Below are 15122 nucleotides of genomic sequence, written 5' to 3'. Positions count from 1 at the left end.
GGTAAGACAATCTCATGTAAGATGCGTGTTTCATGAGTCTAGTAAGGCTTGAATCTATCTTTGTTCTTGGATCGTTTCTCCTTCTGTCGCGTTCCCTTGGCCGAGCCGTCCGCCTGCGTTGTCGAATCCCCATCCTCTGGCTTCCAGACACGGACACACCCGTCCTCACCGCAGGTCAAAACGGACTGGGACTAGACACTGCGTTAGTTGACACGGCAACGGAGTTTCGTGGGAAGATCATTTACCTGCTCATCCACGTAAACCGACCGGATGACCTCTTCGCCGTGAGCGCCTGGAAGACGCCACGAGTTGTTCTGATCGAATTGCCACGATGGGGAGGACACAAGTGGGACCAGGTCCAACCGTTGCTCGCTGTTGAAGTTAGCTCAAATCTAATTGCACGCGTCGGGGAGGGTGGGTATGCATACATCTTGTTGCCTGCGGCGATGTACTGGCCCTGACTGTTCTGGCACAGTTGCACAATGTATTCGCAGTGGAGCGGTTGTCGCAAGTCATTGAACTGTATGGGCTCAGCGCCCTCCGAGGTCTGGTCATCCGGATTGGTCGTGGGATGAATTGCGAAATCCTCATCATGACTGAGGGCATAGACGGTGTTCTCGTCCAGGAACCCGGCATGGTGCACGGAGCCGTGGTTGATGACTTGCACCAACGCCTCATCCTCATCAGTGATGGTAGTATCGTAAATGTTTACCAGCCCGTCCGTACTGCCGGAGAGTGCGATGTGGCTACGGGTGGGGTGATATTGGAGCTGCCGGGCAATTTAGCAGGTGAAAAACAAAGGATAATAATCAGCACCCAACGCGGCCGGCCACTAACCTCGGTCACATCGTCGTTGTGACTTTCCACATATTCCAATCGGGGTTGATTCGCCGATCGGATGTCCCTGATGCTGTTAGTGTGCTGCGAACCTAGTCCAACGATGCCATCCGCAGATGTCTTCCCAAACACAAAGTCTTATGCTTGGCGCACTTACCAAAAGGCGACCACGGCTTGCTGTCCGTAATTCGAGGCAACAAGCTCGGTTCCTGCAGCAATATCATGGGTTTGCGGAGAGCACGCAATGGAAAGTACGGGAGCCTGGATTGCTATCGCGACGACGACAAGGGTAAGCGAACACTTGCAATGCATAACAGACAATACTTGGTTCCCCCGCATTACTCATTACACAGACTGAGCCAGACACCTCGTGGCTTCTCACGTTTATCCAAGAGAGTTTCTCCAGCACCATCTGACACCAAGCTAAAAGGGGAAAGAAAAACGACCACCGTAGATACATAAGAGAAAAAACAACTTACAGGGTTGCATTTCTACGGCGGGCTTCTTCCCACTGCGCAAGTCCCAGACCTTGACCTTGCCATCTCGTCCCGCGGTGGCCAGAAGCTGCTGGCCCGCATCGTAGGTTCTTAGCGAGGTCACCACCTCGTGGGCACTCGGGGTGACTATGGATGAATGGCTGAGGCCATCCGCACTGAAAACCCGCAGCGAGTCGTCCGATGAGATTACGGCGAATGACCCGGGACCTGCTGCGGCAATGGAGTAGATGTAGTGGCCTTCGGCCAGGGACAGTGACGATAAAGCCGTCGCCTGAAGCGTGTGCATGGTTAGACAGATATTTTAAGCAGTTCTTCTTCTATACTTCGTTGAGTAGATCTTTTGCGATGGATCTGAAATCTTCCGGTTCGTCATGGAAGGCGGTATAACAGTGGTCCGTGTTTGCACTGTTTGTGTGGGTGTGCTTCTTGCAGCTTCATCGGATTGGACTCCTTTCTTCATAGTGTTAAAGAACAGCTAGAGAACAGAGTTGTGAACCATCCCCGGATCTAATGTCTCAAGGCGGATTGAGGATTTCTGAACGAGATGAGTTCCGATCTATCAGCACGCATTGCTCCATAGTAGCAGCCAAGTTGGTCATGTGACTGCATTATAGCATCGCGTATCACGTGACGATACTGTGACTGGTCGGCTATTCTTCTGTTAATGGATAAATTCTCTGTTATTTATTTAACATATTTACAGCAGCCAATAGCTTCTATGTAGCTTGAGCTTGGTAGAAGGGATAAATAATCTCACGCCGAGCTGTGTGATCCGCTGTGGATGTTGAAGCGGGGAAGCCTGGCTGCCTGGTTAACCAGGCCAAAAGACCAATTCCTACCGAACCTGACCTGTGAATGCTGCTTCACAATTGTTCACATTGACGCTAAGGTTGCTACATACTACAGACTGCAGTGCTGGTGACATGGTTATTCTTGTCACACCTTTGGCAGTCGATCTCTAAGCGCCCAGGCCCAATAGCGCCCGCATTTCTCCTCTTCTAGCCTCCGATCCGGGCGCTACCAACCTCACGCCTCCACGAATGACATCCCAGAACGCCATCTCTAACCTGGCCAACGTGATGCCTCTTGCAGGCCCGTGTCTTGGACCGAGTTATAAACCAATCCCAAGCTCCCAGTCACTGTCTCTCTCCGCCTCTCGGGTGCAACGCATGGCCTCCGGCTCTCCAGACTGGACAGCCTTCCACCTGAACAGTGACCCTGGATGGTCGTCGCTGCGGGCGTCATCACATCGTGCTCTGCGATTTGACTCGTCAGACTGGACCTGCAGTCCCCGCCATCCTCACCATGCAAGCGCCATCGCAGGAACTGCCCATGCCCTCAGTCTGGCACTCAAAAACTCCCGCCAACCCTCCTGATTCATGGTGGCTTGTGTTTCAATGATTATCATTCCTGCTCCCGAACTGAACCGCTTCCTTCAGTCGCTGGGACTGCAACCTTCGGAAGAGCTGCTGGCAAGCTTTGACTGGAGCGTATAGATCTCTTGGTCTGCAGTTGTTTGCCGCTTTGCTCACTTCTCCTCCTTTTTGACCTTGGCGCCCCTTCGCGGCTCGCACTCCCAACTGAGACAACATGAATTCCTTCGAGATGTCGATATCGCGGTGTATCGCAGCGATCACGCTGCTTTCACTCAGTCTGGCGAACGCCCACAGTATCATCACCTACCCCGGTTATCGTGGCAACAACCTGCACACCAACGGCACGGTGCAGCAGACGAACGGATTGGGTGTTGGATGGGAGAACGGCTCATACGTCTATCCCTATGGGATGCAATGGATCTATCCTTGTATGCTTGACAACCTGCTCTTTTTTTTGCCAAGCATCTTCCATCGCTAATACAACTGTTCAGGTGGTGGGATGCCTACGTCGACGAACCGTACCAAATGGCCCGTCAACGGAGGCGCGATCGCTCTTCAGCCCGGCTGGTTCCAGGGTCACTCGACGGCCTTCATGTATATCAACATGGGCCTGGGGACGGTCCCTGACAACATGAGTCTTCCGATGGTCCCCGTCTTCGAGATCACGGGCCCCAGCAACAACCCGTATCCGGGCACGATCTGTCTGCCGCAGGTGCCCTTGCCCGCCGATATCAGCCCCAAGGTGGGCGACAACGCCACCATCCAGATTGTCGAGGTGGCCAAACACGGTGCCTCTCTGTACGACGTGAGTATTTTCAGCATTGATTTGTCTTCGATTCACCCGCTTATCGTGTCTGACCCTAGTGCGTGGATATCACCTTCGCCGAAGACGACGAGGTCGCCGAGGTGACCAAGGACAACTGCTTCAACTCGTCGGACATCGGATTCAAATATGTCTTCGCCTCGAGCTCATTAACGGCGACTAGCGCCGCTCCACTGCATGGCCCTAGCCAGGCGCCAATCGTCTCGGTGCTGCTGGCGATGGCCCTGGGAGCATGGATCTTATAACGAATTGAGCCCTAATTAGCATTTGTTCTTTCTCGTGTTCACCTATTTTGTCATACCCTCAGCTGCGACTAGCTTTTTTTCTTTAGTTCTGAACGTTGGTTGCATGAATGCATAATCTGCCTGCTATTTTGGCATTGACGACTATACGAAGACCTCGTGTACATCCTTGTCATTTGTACGACTAAATACCATTGATGAAGTCAGTAGACAATGTCGCGTATCACTAGTGAGCCCAATGCTCGGACTATCGCGTACACCATGGGAAGACGTAGCGAAGCTAGCGAGTCAACAAACGAGGCGATCTCGTGAAGTCAGCTCGAGACCGTCGGCGATGTCGCGGAGATGCTTCCGCGGTTGACCGGATCAAGGCCGGAGGCTGTTCTCAGGCGTAACGCTTCGGGAAACCTAATCGTAGTGGCAAACAACCGACACGTTGAATCTATGTGCATGCGTTCTCGTCGAATGGCAACACCTCCAAAGTAAGCCCTCCTTATTGCATGTTGCCTCAGGCATGCTGTTCCCCCGATAAGATGGATAACAACCCCGGTCTCCGATACCCCGAGAATCAACCGCCTTTGCAACCAGCGGGGCACGTGCCTGGCTTTTTTTTCTCTGTCGAGCTCGCTTAACCGGGCCGGTTCAGCCACTTGAACTCCGGTGGGGCAGTTGAACCAACCGGCCCGTCCACCGGCGGACTCCTTATCGACTTTTATCAGCTTATCGCTGCCGATCCATACAGATTACATGGTAGATGTACTGTGTAGATTGGGGCATTGGAGTTTGCCTCCCATGCATTAACGCATCAAGCACTTTTCGAGACGTCAATGTTGAATCAATGAAATGCACCAGGGGAGGAAGAGGGGGAGGTTCATCAAAGATTGAGAATGTGTTCATTGGACCTGATCCGATTCACGGTCCTTGGAATTTGCCACCGGTTCATGACATAAGTTCCACCAAGTTGAGCAATTTGCTCCTTAAAATGGAAAAGAAATGCCCCCCGTAGCGGGTTGACATCACGAGGGGATCACGAGGGGGCAATTGTAGATGTACGTCCGCATACTCATAACTCAATAAGAGTAGTCATGTGTCCAGCTGCCGCCCCCTAGTCTGCTTCTGAATAATAAGAAATGGGTAGAACCGGCATTGGGTTTGGAGCTGCAGCTGCTACAGCTGCTGCCACTTCATAGATCTCGGTCGATATAGTAATAATGTAAGAAGAAGTAATGCGGCGACCGGCAAGGAAGACCGCCCGGTTTCCACCGGCTACTGGAGCGGATTCCCCTTCCCCCCTTCCCTTTATCAGTTCCCAGAGAACTATCTATACAGGACTGTAGGACGACAAAGAATTAAATTTCTTCTTTCTCAAGTACGACTTCTGGTCTCTCATCTCTAGACTATTTTACACACTAGAAACTGTCCCTCTTTCTCTCTCATACATCCTCATCCATCCTCTAACCAGACCATACATTACTCTACCACCCTCCACCTTATCGATAAACAACACAATGAAGGCCGCTCGCCGCCCGATGCGGGCGCTCGCCAGCGCCCCCGGCCGCCGCTATGTCAGCCGGACCAGCAACGCAAAGTCGTCCGTCGTCGCCTCGCCCGCCTCCTCCACCACCACCCTGCAACACCAGGTTTCCGCGTCTCTGCAAAGCACCTCCTCCTCCACTCCGTTGGCCAAGCTGCCGCTGTCGACCGTCCTCCGCTCGCTCGTCATCCTCTCCGTCTCCTCCTCGTCGCTGCTCCTGAAACCATGCATCTTCGCCCTGTCGACGCTGGCCCACCCCAAGTCCGCCCTGTTGGACGTGGCCCGCAACCCGCTCCTGAACGCCGTCGTCAAGCACACCATCTACAAGCAGTTCAATGCCGGAGAGAACAAGGTTGAGGTGCAGCGCTCCATCCGCGACATCAAGTCGCTGGGCTACCGGGGCGTGCTGCTGGGCTACGCGCGCGAGGTCCTGGTCGGCGAGGGACAGGTCGACCCGTTCGATGAGCAGCTCGCCCGCGAGGAGATCCAGACCTGGCTGGACGGCACCCTGAAGACGGTGGACATGGCCCAGGAGGGTGATTTCGTGGCTCTCAAGTATGCTCCCCTTTCCGTCTTGCCCCAAATCCCCAAGATCAACCCCGTGAAGCTAAGCTAACCAATTCCCCCCTCCAAAAAAGATGGACTGGAATGGGCCACCAAGTCCTCCACTACCTGCAAAACAAATCCGACCCCTCGGAGCAGATGGACAAAGCCATCAAGCAAGTCTGCGACCTGGCGATTGCGCGCAACGCGCGCCTGCTCGTCGACGCCGAGGAGCAGGCCGTGCAGCACGGGATCGAGAACTGGGCGCTGCGGTACCAGAAGTACTGCAACGCGCGCACCCCGGGCAAGGCCATCTTCTTCAACACCTACCAGGCCTACCTGAAGTCGACGCCCGCCACGATCGCCCGCCACCTGGAGTTTGCCCGCGAGAACGGCTTCACCGCCGGCGTCAAGCTGGTGCGCGGCGCGTACCTGAAGACGGAGCCGCGGCAGCTGATCTGGGACGTCAAGGAGGACACGGACGCGTGCTACGACGGGGTGGTCGAGGCGCTGCTGACCCGCCGCTACAACGCGATGCTCCGCCCGGCCTCCGACAAGCACACCGAGCAGCTGCCCCCGCTGAACGTGATCATCGCCACCCACAACCGCGATTCCGTCCGCAAGGCCCACGCCATCCGCATGAAGCAGGCCGCCACCGGCGAGTCCCAGGGCGTGGATCTGAGTTACGCCCAGCTGCAGGGTATGGCCGATGAGGTCAGCTGCGAGCTCCTCCAGGGATTCCCCGGTGGGGAGGGCGCCGCTGCCACTGAGTCCCCCAACGTCTACAAGCTGTTGACCTGGGGTACCGTCAAGGAGTGCATGGGATTCCTGATGCGTCGCGCGGTCGAGAACACCGAGGCCGTCGGCCGCACCAAGCAGTCCCAGGAGGCGATGATGGGGGAGTTGAGACGTCGGGCGCGTCGGGCTTTCGGTCTGCGCAACTGATGCTTCACGATTTTGACTGTGCTTTCTTGTTTTTTTGCGGATTATATCCTTTTCTATTTTGCGTGTTGAGAATATTGGCGTCCTTTTCTACTGTCTGGTTCCGGTCTGAGTCCCTGAGCGTCTCATTGCATTTTAGATGGCGTTAGCATTAAAACTTCCTTAGCTTCTTGTTGGTGACTTGAAATGAGATCAAGATTCGATACTACTCCTTTGGTCTTCTGGGTTGTTCTTCGTAGTCGTATCGTTTATTCTTGGTCGTTGGTTGAGAACATTGTTGTTGGGATTGAACATAGCATCCGCCGTATTCCACCCGAATTACCTACCTACCTTCGACCAACTCGGGCTTGCTCGTTGAGCCTTACATAGACAGGAGAACTGGGGACCCATGCGGCTGGCCCAATTGAGATATACATCTCTCTCAGCCTTATTTGGTGCATGGGCGGATCCGGACGTAGACGTTAGTTTCGCCGTGTCAGGGGCCGGCTTTTTGAGTCAGCGCCAAAGTAGGCAATCGATAAGGCCAGGGCCAATCTAGGATGGTTCGATGAATCTTTGGTCGGTAGTGGGTCACTCTCGCTATATGACGACAAGTAACGGGGATAGGAACTGAAGGCCGCCATGATGAACAACAACCCCTGGGTTGGATTGCCCTTACACCCGCATCAATATTTGGATCGGAAGAACCCGAATCAAACCACGGAACAAAACACTCACCAGATCCACAGGCTCTAAGGGGAGATGGGGTTTCAGCCATACAGTCTCAAGGCATCAATGAAGATGCCTTTTGGGAATGGTTGCTCTGTATACGTATACTGAAGCTGACGATTAACCGCCAAGGTTTGAGGTTGACCTAAAAGAAAACAAAGAAAAAGAAAAGAGAGAAAAAGAGAAAAGTTCGCTTGATCTTGTCCATCTAGCATTCATTCTCCGAAGAGACCGTACACTTCAATTGATTGCTTCCTTTTATCCTTTGCATCTCGGGCTAGGATTACTTGTTTGGTCTTGTCCGATGCATGGATCTTGTAATTATTTTTCTCTGGTAGGGCTTTTCTATTTTGTATCCTTTAATTTTTATTCTTTCTTCGGAAGTGCTTCGAGGACTGTCGCAACTGGAGATGATTGTCTGATTCTTGCATATATTTGGTTGAGTATATAAATTCAACGCGGAGAGGCCGCGCAGTCCAAGTCATCTATTCTAGTCCTTGACACAAGATCCAGACCAGAAGCCGATGGTCCAACCACCCCACTCCCTCAAAGCTTCACCGTCAGCGACGACCGCAGACTGAACCCATCCCCATGCGTCTTCTTGCCCGACTCCCCTTCCCCCAGCACCGTGACCTTCTCCACCCGCAACTCAGACCCGGCATTCTCCACCGCAACCCGCAGCTCGCGGCCCTTCCGGCTGTAATGGAAGGTCACCTCCGTCGCGGCGGCCTGCTCGACCGAGTCCCCATCATCGAGATACAGACTGCCGGCCGCGGTGCCATCCAACCCGGGGGCGATGAGCAACTCGAAGCCCTTGGTCCGGACCTCAGTCGTGGTCATGGCGCTGGCCGAGCGCACGGGCACGATACTGCCCCCGCGGACGTGGACAGGGATATGCGTGTAGTCGACGTCCGTCAGGGTGAGATTGGCCCCGCGGCCGCGCACCGCGCGGCCCGTGTACCAATCGTAGAAGACGTCGTCGGGGAAGTACGCGTCGACGGCCGTGGCATTCTCCTGGGTGACGGGGCTGACGAGGAGGGCGTCCCCGAAAAAGAACTGGAGGTCGTTGGCGAAGGTGCGCTCGTCCTCCGGGTACAGGTAGAACAGCGGCTGCAGGAACGGTTCGCCCGTCTGCGACTGCCGGTGGAGCCCCGTGTAGATGTAGTCGAGCAGCCGGTAGCGGATGTCGATCGCCTTGCGCGCCGCCTCCGCCACCGTCGGCCACACGTAGAACTCCTGCGAGATGTCCCCCAGCTCGTTGTGGTTGCGGTAGAACGTGTAGAACGCCCCCAGCGCCGCCCACCGCGCGCACAGCTGCTCCGTCGTGTTGCCTCCGAACCCGCACACGTCCGCGCCGACCATCGGAATCTGGAACATTGAGGCGAACGCCAGGATCTGCGCGATCGAGATCCGGTAGTGCTCCCAGTCGCTGATGTTATCGCCTAGCCTGCGGTGGAAGTTAGGATGTGGAGGTTTATGAGACGAAGGTGGGGGGGGGGGGGGATGGCGTACCAATGTCCAACGTGCGATCCCGCTCCTGCGTAGGTACTCCGGGTGATGATGAAGGGTCGGACGTCGGGACGGCGCGTGGCCATCGCATCGCGCGACGCCGTGCTCATCACTGGGATTATGCGGTTAGCGTGAACTAGAGTTTAAGAGACTGTAGTTGGACTCACTCGTTCCGTACAGGTTGTGCGTGTCGTACTCGACATAGCCCTCCGCGGCGTGGACGATATCGGTTTGGATGGTGTTCATGCTGATGACCCCGGCTGCATTCTGGATCTTGTAGAGCGGGTCGGTGAGGTTGCGGTTGGCTAGCCCGATCTTCGCGCCTTTGGTCCCTTGGCCGTTGACGGAAGATCGCTTCGACGCGGAAGGCTGGAAGTCCTGCGGGAACCCGGGTAGTGGGCGGGGGCTGCTGGATCGAACAGCCGGGGCGGCAGGGGGCAGGTCGTCGGAGATGGCGAACGCGGCCGGATCCGCGCACGGGTAAGGGCAGAAATTGGCCGCTTCGTTCATGTCGATCCAGAGACCGTCGATGTCAACCCCCGAGGTAGCATTGAAGAACTCGGCGAACTGCGCGTTCCAGAATTCTTGGGTATCGGGGTTGAACCAATCCGGGTAGACGGTCACGCCGGGCCAGACGGCACCTAATTGTTGCAGGTCAGCGTTGAATATTCACTGCTTGCGAAGGATGGCAATACCCTCGTATAGACTTCCGTTCTGGTGGTGGAGGAAGACGCCTTCGCTTACACCAGTGGTATATGCCGAATTGTCTTTGAACGGACTGTCAGCGCTTGCAATCGAGAATGCTGCTCTGAAAGTACTCACTGCTGACGCTCACTGCGGGATCAACCATCACAATGTACTTTTGGTCGTGACGGTGCAGATAAGTGACCAGCTCGCGCATTTTGTTCAAGGGAAATCTCTCCGGGTCGAGAGTGAACACTCTTCTTCTATCCATGTAGTCGATGTCGGTCCACATGGTTTCCAAGGGGATTCCTGCTTTGCTGTAGTTGTACACCACCTCTGCTACATTGTAGACATCCTGGTAACCGTATCTGCATTGGTGGAACTGAAGAAAAAGTTAGCCGTTATTGTGAACCACAATTCTAGGGGTGGGGAAAACGTACGCCCAAAGTCCAATAACTCTGCATTGCCGGAAGACCCACGACCTTGGCATATTCGATACTCGCCTCTTTAGGAGTAGGCGCAGTGAAGAAGTAGAAGTCAAAGACGCCGCCCAAAGTGTTGTATTCGAGGTACTGCTGGCCGTCGTCGGTCTTGTTGATCTTGATATCCATGCCGTTGGAGTTCAGTAGCAGAACACCGTGGGTGCCAGATTCGCCACGGTGGTCATAGTAGACCGGATGGCTGCCGTAGAGGTTGGTCCCGTTGGGCGCGCTGTAAGCGTCACGGTTCCAGAGCGTACGGGTGTAGTTGTCTGTGGGCAAGCGCATAGGATCAGAGTGTTCGCCAAGACCGTACAAGTAGGGCTCGTCGGGAAGCCAGGTGCGCAGGTTCAGATACTGGGATTGGAAAACGAGGTTCGATGCTGAGGAGTCGAAGAGTATCTCGTCGTCTCTTGAGACGACAAACGAGAATGGCTCTTCGACAAGGTCGAAATCAAGCGCCGATGTGTCGCTGGACCCGCTATCCCCGTCCACGCGGGGAAGGACAGATTCGGGAACCTGGTATACCTGTTCATCGGCATCGTAGATGATTACATGGAGACGTTCATCTAATGAGAACTGTGAGCGAGTTCCGCAGCACAAACCCTGGTTTTGCAGCAGTTCATACCGGTCTGATATTCCACAAGAAGCTTGAGGTCACGCAGATCCGTGCCATAGCTGTTGCAGGGCGAGCCAGCTAAAGTCAGGTCTGCCGTTAGAGAGTTCGCCTCCTTCTTGACATTGGAGGCCTTGTAGCCAGGACAGTCATGGTGAGATGCCTCCGATCTGATAACTGCGGCGCCCACTAGGGGGACGAGAACAAATAAGGACCCTAGCATCCTCAGTCAAGACCGTGCCTTAGGAATAGCGCTGTTTGAGAAAGTGTGGTGAGATCGACGCCCGATCATCAGGGTATATATAGGCATGCATTCGGTCAGAGTTTGCTGACAACGGATGCAGGGCATGTTGATCCAAAACCATCAGAATGCAGGCTGCAGTACAACATTGACCCCACCAGCCCTCACCATGCTCGAAAATGTTCTGATGCCAAGACCAGCCCAGTCAAGTAATTTGCCGACGAAGACCGCGACTCAAAGTCCAGAAGTTGCTGCCAAGAGGCAGGTTAGACAAGAGTAGGAAGGCCGAGGTAGGGGTAGAGCGGAGCCTGAACCCTTAACGAGGTAATTGGCACCCTTTCCCAAGACTGTTTCGGTCAATTATCGGGGATCATCGCCACTAGTGATTTGGGAAGTCGGGACTCATGCGGGGGGTGGGGGTACAAGTCGGCTGGGCTTTTGCGGTGGCTTGCATCCGTCAGAGCCGGCCACCTCACAGCGTGGTGTGAATGGTTGCATAGGTATGTATCATTTGTGACGTCGTCTGTTCTTTTTCTGGTGACACTCAAGCGACAGGTGCGGTGCAGGCAATTATTGGGAGGTCGGGACCCTTAAGCTGAGGTGAGGGGAAAGTTTGGCTGCTGCAGCTGCAGCCGACGTGGGGCCAGCACGGGCCGTAAGACGAACACCATTGCATCACAACAGATAGGAGAAATTAACTAATGGTTGGGATCGTCGTTCGAATTCAGTTGTGTGTGCTGCGAGAGAAGGGCGATATTGTATAGATACTGAGCATCGCCATGGATTGAGATTAAAACCAGGTGGCTTAGAGATATGGATAGGTGAGGAAGCAGTGCCAAAACCCCGGGATCGGATCGGACTTGGAGATGCAAGTAAACCGAGCCTTACCCAAAGAGGAAAATACTTCAACCACAACAGCCAACTCAACGAATGTTTGTGTACCATGGCGTCTCCGATACTTCTCCCTTAGTGGTCGGTCAGCCTGCACAAAGGAAGTTCTAGAGCACTCAGAGTTGTTTCCAAACGTGCACTCGTCAAACCTACCACGACCTCCTGGTGGGAAGTACTCGCCCACCGCCGCTGATATATCACTAACGCGCCTGACCGACCCTTAACCCGTCGAATCGCTACATCAGAGCGACTCCTCGAAGAACCCTGAAGCTGATGTCTACCATTTAAGTGGGCTAGTGACCCGACCAAGCTGATGGACAGCCCCTTTTCGCACCTGCAAGTACACCGGTAGACCGGTAGCGTTTATCTCTGATTTTACTAAGCCACGGGGCTCGTCAACCCCAGAAATCATTACCAGACTTTCTGAGTGCCTATGTCGAGATAGACCCCCATATCAGCTTAGCCCTCCGGGTCTGAACCGTGGCTCCAGGGCGCCAAGGTCTACGGAAATTTAGCGGGAATATCTGTGGAGGACATGGACAAAGACCGGCCGAGGGACGTTGGGGGTTTGGCATTGCACATAGTGCTGGGTGGTCGGGCGGAGCGGGTGAAGTGCGGGGACTGGGATGGGGGTGGTCGGGGGCTTGGGGAAGTCCTCGGGACGTGTGACGTGGAGGAGGCGCTTTGAACGGCGTGAAATTTGTGCTTCGAGTGTAAAGACTCCTAATGAAATACATAGTTTCCTGTGTGTAGGAGAGGCTTGACAGGGTAAACGAAAGCGCTGTAGTAGCCGTGCAGGTAGGCTTAAACCGCCCCCTAGCTCAGGGGTTGGGAAATGTCGAAGAGGTAGTAGCAACAATCGCATGCAGACTTGGTACCATTGAAGACATGAATACCTGCCTTGTTTAGCACAGAGAGATTCTCCGGGCAATATATCCGCATCACTTGATCAAACAGTAATTGTGTAGTTGAGTTGTTTTGTTTGCTAACATGTGCACTGCAAGTTGTCGGGTTGTCCTTAACGCAAAGGCGGGAACCCGAGCCGGTCGGCCCTCGGAACTGATTAAGTCCGGCGGAATTGATTTTACCCACCCTTTCCGGTCGGATAACCCGGGCGCGCAGCGGTTCAGATTGCGATGGCACATAACGTTGTGATCAGGATATCACGAAATGTGTGTAAACAGGTCGCTTATCAACACTGACGGTCCTCGGAGTCACTGGTAAAGAATAGCCAGGGTTGTAAGGGATGAGGAACAGTTTTCGCCTCATATCAATCTCAACCACCGGAGCACTGGCATGTCTCCGGCGCACGGCAACTGCTGTGTTCAGCGATTGTGGGGAGCTGAATTAGTCATCGTGGGGATGTGGCCTCGAAGCTACGTACGCATCGGCATGCATCCAGTTGACGGAAATGCCGGTAATGCTTTGTCCATCATGAAGCATGGAGCTGCGAGAAGGCATTACGCATGATGTACAGAGGGCGGATGTATGCTAACCGACTAAGCTTCGGTTTTTGCGCGTAACCTAGCTGACCTATTCTGAGCTCTTTGGGGAATGTTGAAGACACAGGAGATGCTACGCTACGAATGGATTCATTAAAGCACACGCTTGACAAAATCTATTATCTATACTATCGTAAACTTGCTATGACATTTCAGGCCTGGTTCTCAATCTTGGTGATCAAAGTGCCGACGTGAGGCTGCAGCTCAACTGCAAACTCATCGCCGTGCTTCAGGAACTCCTTGGGGTTCTTGGCAGCGCCAACGCCGGGGGGAGTACCGGTCAGGATGATGGTTCCAGCGGGGATGGTGGTGCCCTGCGACAGGAAGCTGACGAGCTGGGGAACGCTGAAGATCAGGTCACTATACACATATTGTTAGCCTCTATGTTGCGGGCGAGATTTTCAGGACCATCAGCCAAACATACGTGAGAGGGCAGTCCTGCAGGACCTTGCCGTTCTTGGATCCCTTGATGTGGAGCTTGCTGGCGTCGGGGACTTGAGCGGCGGAGACGAGGACGGGACCTATTTTTAATCCATGTCAGAGATATGCTAATATGATGGGGTCGAAGGTGTGCTTTCTGGTGCAGGGAGGTCATGCATACCGATAGGGCACGAGGTATCGAATCCCTTGGAGAAGCACCACTGGCTCTGGTTCATCTGGGAGGTCCGGCTGGAAACGTCGTTGGCAGCCGTGTATCCGAGCACGTAGTCCAGTGCCTCCTCCTCGCTCACATCCTTCGCGTCACGGCCGATGACGATGACCATCTCCGACTCGTAGTCACCGGTGTTGTCCTTCTGTGTGATCTTGGGCAGGACGGTGGGGGCGGGCCACGGGTCCGAGAGTGCCGTCGGGGGCTTCATGAACAGCGTGGGGACGGTGGGAATGTCCAGCTTCATCTCAGCGGCGTGGGAGACGTAGTTCAGGCCAATGCATCGGATGGTGCCGACCTCGCTCTGTGCCAATGGGGAAAGAATGCGCTCGATGGTCTCGGTCGCGTCGGTCTTCTGGCCGGGGTTCAGGACCGAGGTGCCGGAGAAAGGTCGCACAGCGACTTCCTGGCCCTTGTAGACAGCCAAACCGACATCAATGGAGGCATCGACGGGCTCGCCGATAAGGATCTTGGAGGGGTTCGACTTGGGAACGAAGCGCACAAGACCTGGTTGGGGGTTTAGCAGCTAGAAACATTTTCTGGGTCAGAATTGTTCACGTACGCGAGAAAGTGGATGCGATTTTAGACATGGTGAGTGAAGGATGGATATGGGGTATGTGAGTGTATGATGCGAACGTGGGAGATGTGTAGAACAGTGGATTCCACGCTTTTAAGAGGAATGCGGCATATAACTACCCCGACATCGCAGCTGCCACCCCTCTTTTCTGGTGCGGGGAGGGGTAAAAATAAGAGGTGGGGCAAATGGCGAATCGAGGCCGGGTGGGAAGTTCGGAGGTGGTTGAACCGTTTGGTGACTTGGTTTCTCTTCTCTCTCGGACAAAACCCGGCGATGACTGACTGCTACACTTTACACTAAACAGCCCACTTCAACACTTCCCCACGCCGCGGTTGTGGGGATGTCGCCAGCGGGGATCTCGGTCGGAGAAAGCGGCGAAGTCGCAATGCGCTCTGCGCTGATTTAAAAGGCTACCAGGTACGCCGTCGCAACTTTCGTAAGAATCCAAATCAAAGCACATTCTAAAATCAGT

General features: G+C 54.4%; 5 protein-coding genes across 5 annotated transcripts; 2 read left to right on the top strand and 3 right to left on the bottom strand.

The window, feature by feature from the left end:
- Positions 1-38: 38 nt before the first annotated feature.
- Positions 39-1620, bottom strand: ASPACDRAFT_40990 (WD repeat protein; the record flags this gene model as incomplete). Its single annotated transcript, XM_020200860.1, has 6 exons — positions 39-191; positions 246-372; positions 429-769; positions 838-904; positions 995-1106; positions 1317-1620. 6 exons carry the CDS (start codon positions 1618-1620, stop codon positions 39-41), a joined length of 1104 nt encoding a protein of 367 aa, XP_020058510.1.
- Positions 1621-2489: 869 nt separating this feature from the next.
- On the top strand, positions 2490-3957 carry ASPACDRAFT_76596 (copper acquisition factor BIM1-like domain-containing protein). Its single transcript, XM_020204731.1, has 3 exons — positions 2490-3138; positions 3202-3515; positions 3575-3957. Exons 1-3 carry the CDS (start codon positions 2925-2927, stop codon positions 3776-3778), a joined length of 732 nt encoding a protein of 243 aa, XP_020058509.1. The 5' UTR covers positions 2490-2924; the 3' UTR covers positions 3779-3957.
- A 1158-nt stretch (positions 3958-5115) lies between these two features.
- Positions 5116-6998, top strand: ASPACDRAFT_114847 (proline dehydrogenase family protein). Its single transcript, XM_020195839.1, has 2 exons — positions 5116-5864; positions 5948-6998. The coding sequence occupies exons 1-2, from the start codon at positions 5284-5286 to the stop codon at positions 6795-6797; spliced, it is 1431 nt and encodes a 476-aa protein (XP_020058508.1). The 5' UTR covers positions 5116-5283; the 3' UTR covers positions 6798-6998.
- Positions 6999-7922: 924 nt separating this feature from the next.
- Positions 7923-11046, bottom strand: agdC (putative alpha-glucosidase). The gene is made up of 7 exons (XM_020204730.1): positions 10803-11046; positions 10136-10743; positions 9834-10077; positions 9707-9778; positions 9179-9652; positions 9015-9123; positions 7923-8949 (listed from the first exon to the last, which is right to left on the bottom strand). The coding sequence occupies exons 1-7, from the start codon at positions 11011-11013 to the stop codon at positions 8049-8051; spliced, it is 2619 nt and encodes an 872-aa protein (XP_020058507.1). The 5' UTR covers positions 11014-11046; the 3' UTR covers positions 7923-8048.
- A 2476-nt stretch (positions 11047-13522) lies between these two features.
- Positions 13523-14842, bottom strand: ASPACDRAFT_1879545 (fumarylacetoacetate hydrolase family protein). The gene is made up of 4 exons (XM_020198169.1): positions 14636-14842; positions 14026-14580; positions 13849-13945; positions 13523-13784 (listed from the first exon to the last, which is right to left on the bottom strand). Exons 1-4 carry the CDS (start codon positions 14661-14663, stop codon positions 13577-13579), a joined length of 888 nt encoding a protein of 295 aa, XP_020058506.1. The 5' UTR covers positions 14664-14842; the 3' UTR covers positions 13523-13576.
- Positions 14843-15122: the final 280 nt, after the last annotated feature.

Source organism: Aspergillus aculeatus (genome assembly GCF_001890905.1).
Source record: "Aspergillus aculeatus ATCC 16872 unplaced genomic scaffold ASPACscaffold_4, whole genome shotgun sequence".
Taxonomy (NCBI): Eukaryota; Fungi; Ascomycota; class Eurotiomycetes; order Eurotiales; family Aspergillaceae; genus Aspergillus; species Aspergillus aculeatus.
The sequence above is the reverse complement of the archived record's forward strand: the minus strand, read 5'-3'. Positions and strand labels throughout refer to the sequence as shown.

Bases quoted from the DNA above. Each gene is read 5' to 3' on its own strand.
- ASPACDRAFT_76596 (XM_020204731.1), top strand. From the start codon at position 2,925: ATGAATTCCTTCGAGATGTCGATATCGCGGTGTATCGCAGCGATCACG. The intron at 3,139-3,201 runs GTATGCTTGACA...ACAACTGTTCAG, and splicing joins GATGCAATGGATCTATCCTT to GTGGTGGGATGCCTACGTCG. The intron at 3,516-3,574 runs GTGAGTATTTTC...GTCTGACCCTAG, and splicing joins ACGGTGCCTCTCTGTACGAC to TGCGTGGATATCACCTTCGC.
- ASPACDRAFT_114847 (XM_020195839.1), top strand. From the start codon at position 5,284: ATGAAGGCCGCTCGCCGCCCGATGCGGGCGCTCGCCAGCGCCCCCGGC. The intron at 5,865-5,947 runs GTATGCTCCCCT...CCTCCAAAAAAG, and splicing joins GGTGATTTCGTGGCTCTCAA to ATGGACTGGAATGGGCCACC.
- agdC (XM_020204730.1), bottom strand. From the start codon at position 11,013: ATGCTAGGGTCCTTATTTGTTCTCGTCCCCCTAGTGGGCGCCGCAGTT. The intron at 10,078-10,135 runs GTACGTTTTCCC...CTTTTTCTTCAG, and splicing joins AGAGTTATTGGACTTTGGGC to TTCCACCAATGCAGATACGG. The intron at 8,950-9,014 runs GTACGCCATCCC...CTTCCACCGCAG, and splicing joins GGATCGCACGTTGGACATTG to GCTAGGCGATAACATCAGCG.
- ASPACDRAFT_1879545 (XM_020198169.1), bottom strand. From the start codon at position 14,663: ATGTCTAAAATCGCATCCACTTTCTCGC. The intron at 14,581-14,635 runs GTACGTGAACAA...ACCCCCAACCAG, and splicing joins AATCGCATCCACTTTCTCGC to GTCTTGTGCGCTTCGTTCCC. The intron at 13,946-14,025 runs GTATGCATGACC...GATTAAAAATAG, and splicing joins CGATACCTCGTGCCCTATCG to GTCCCGTCCTCGTCTCCGCC.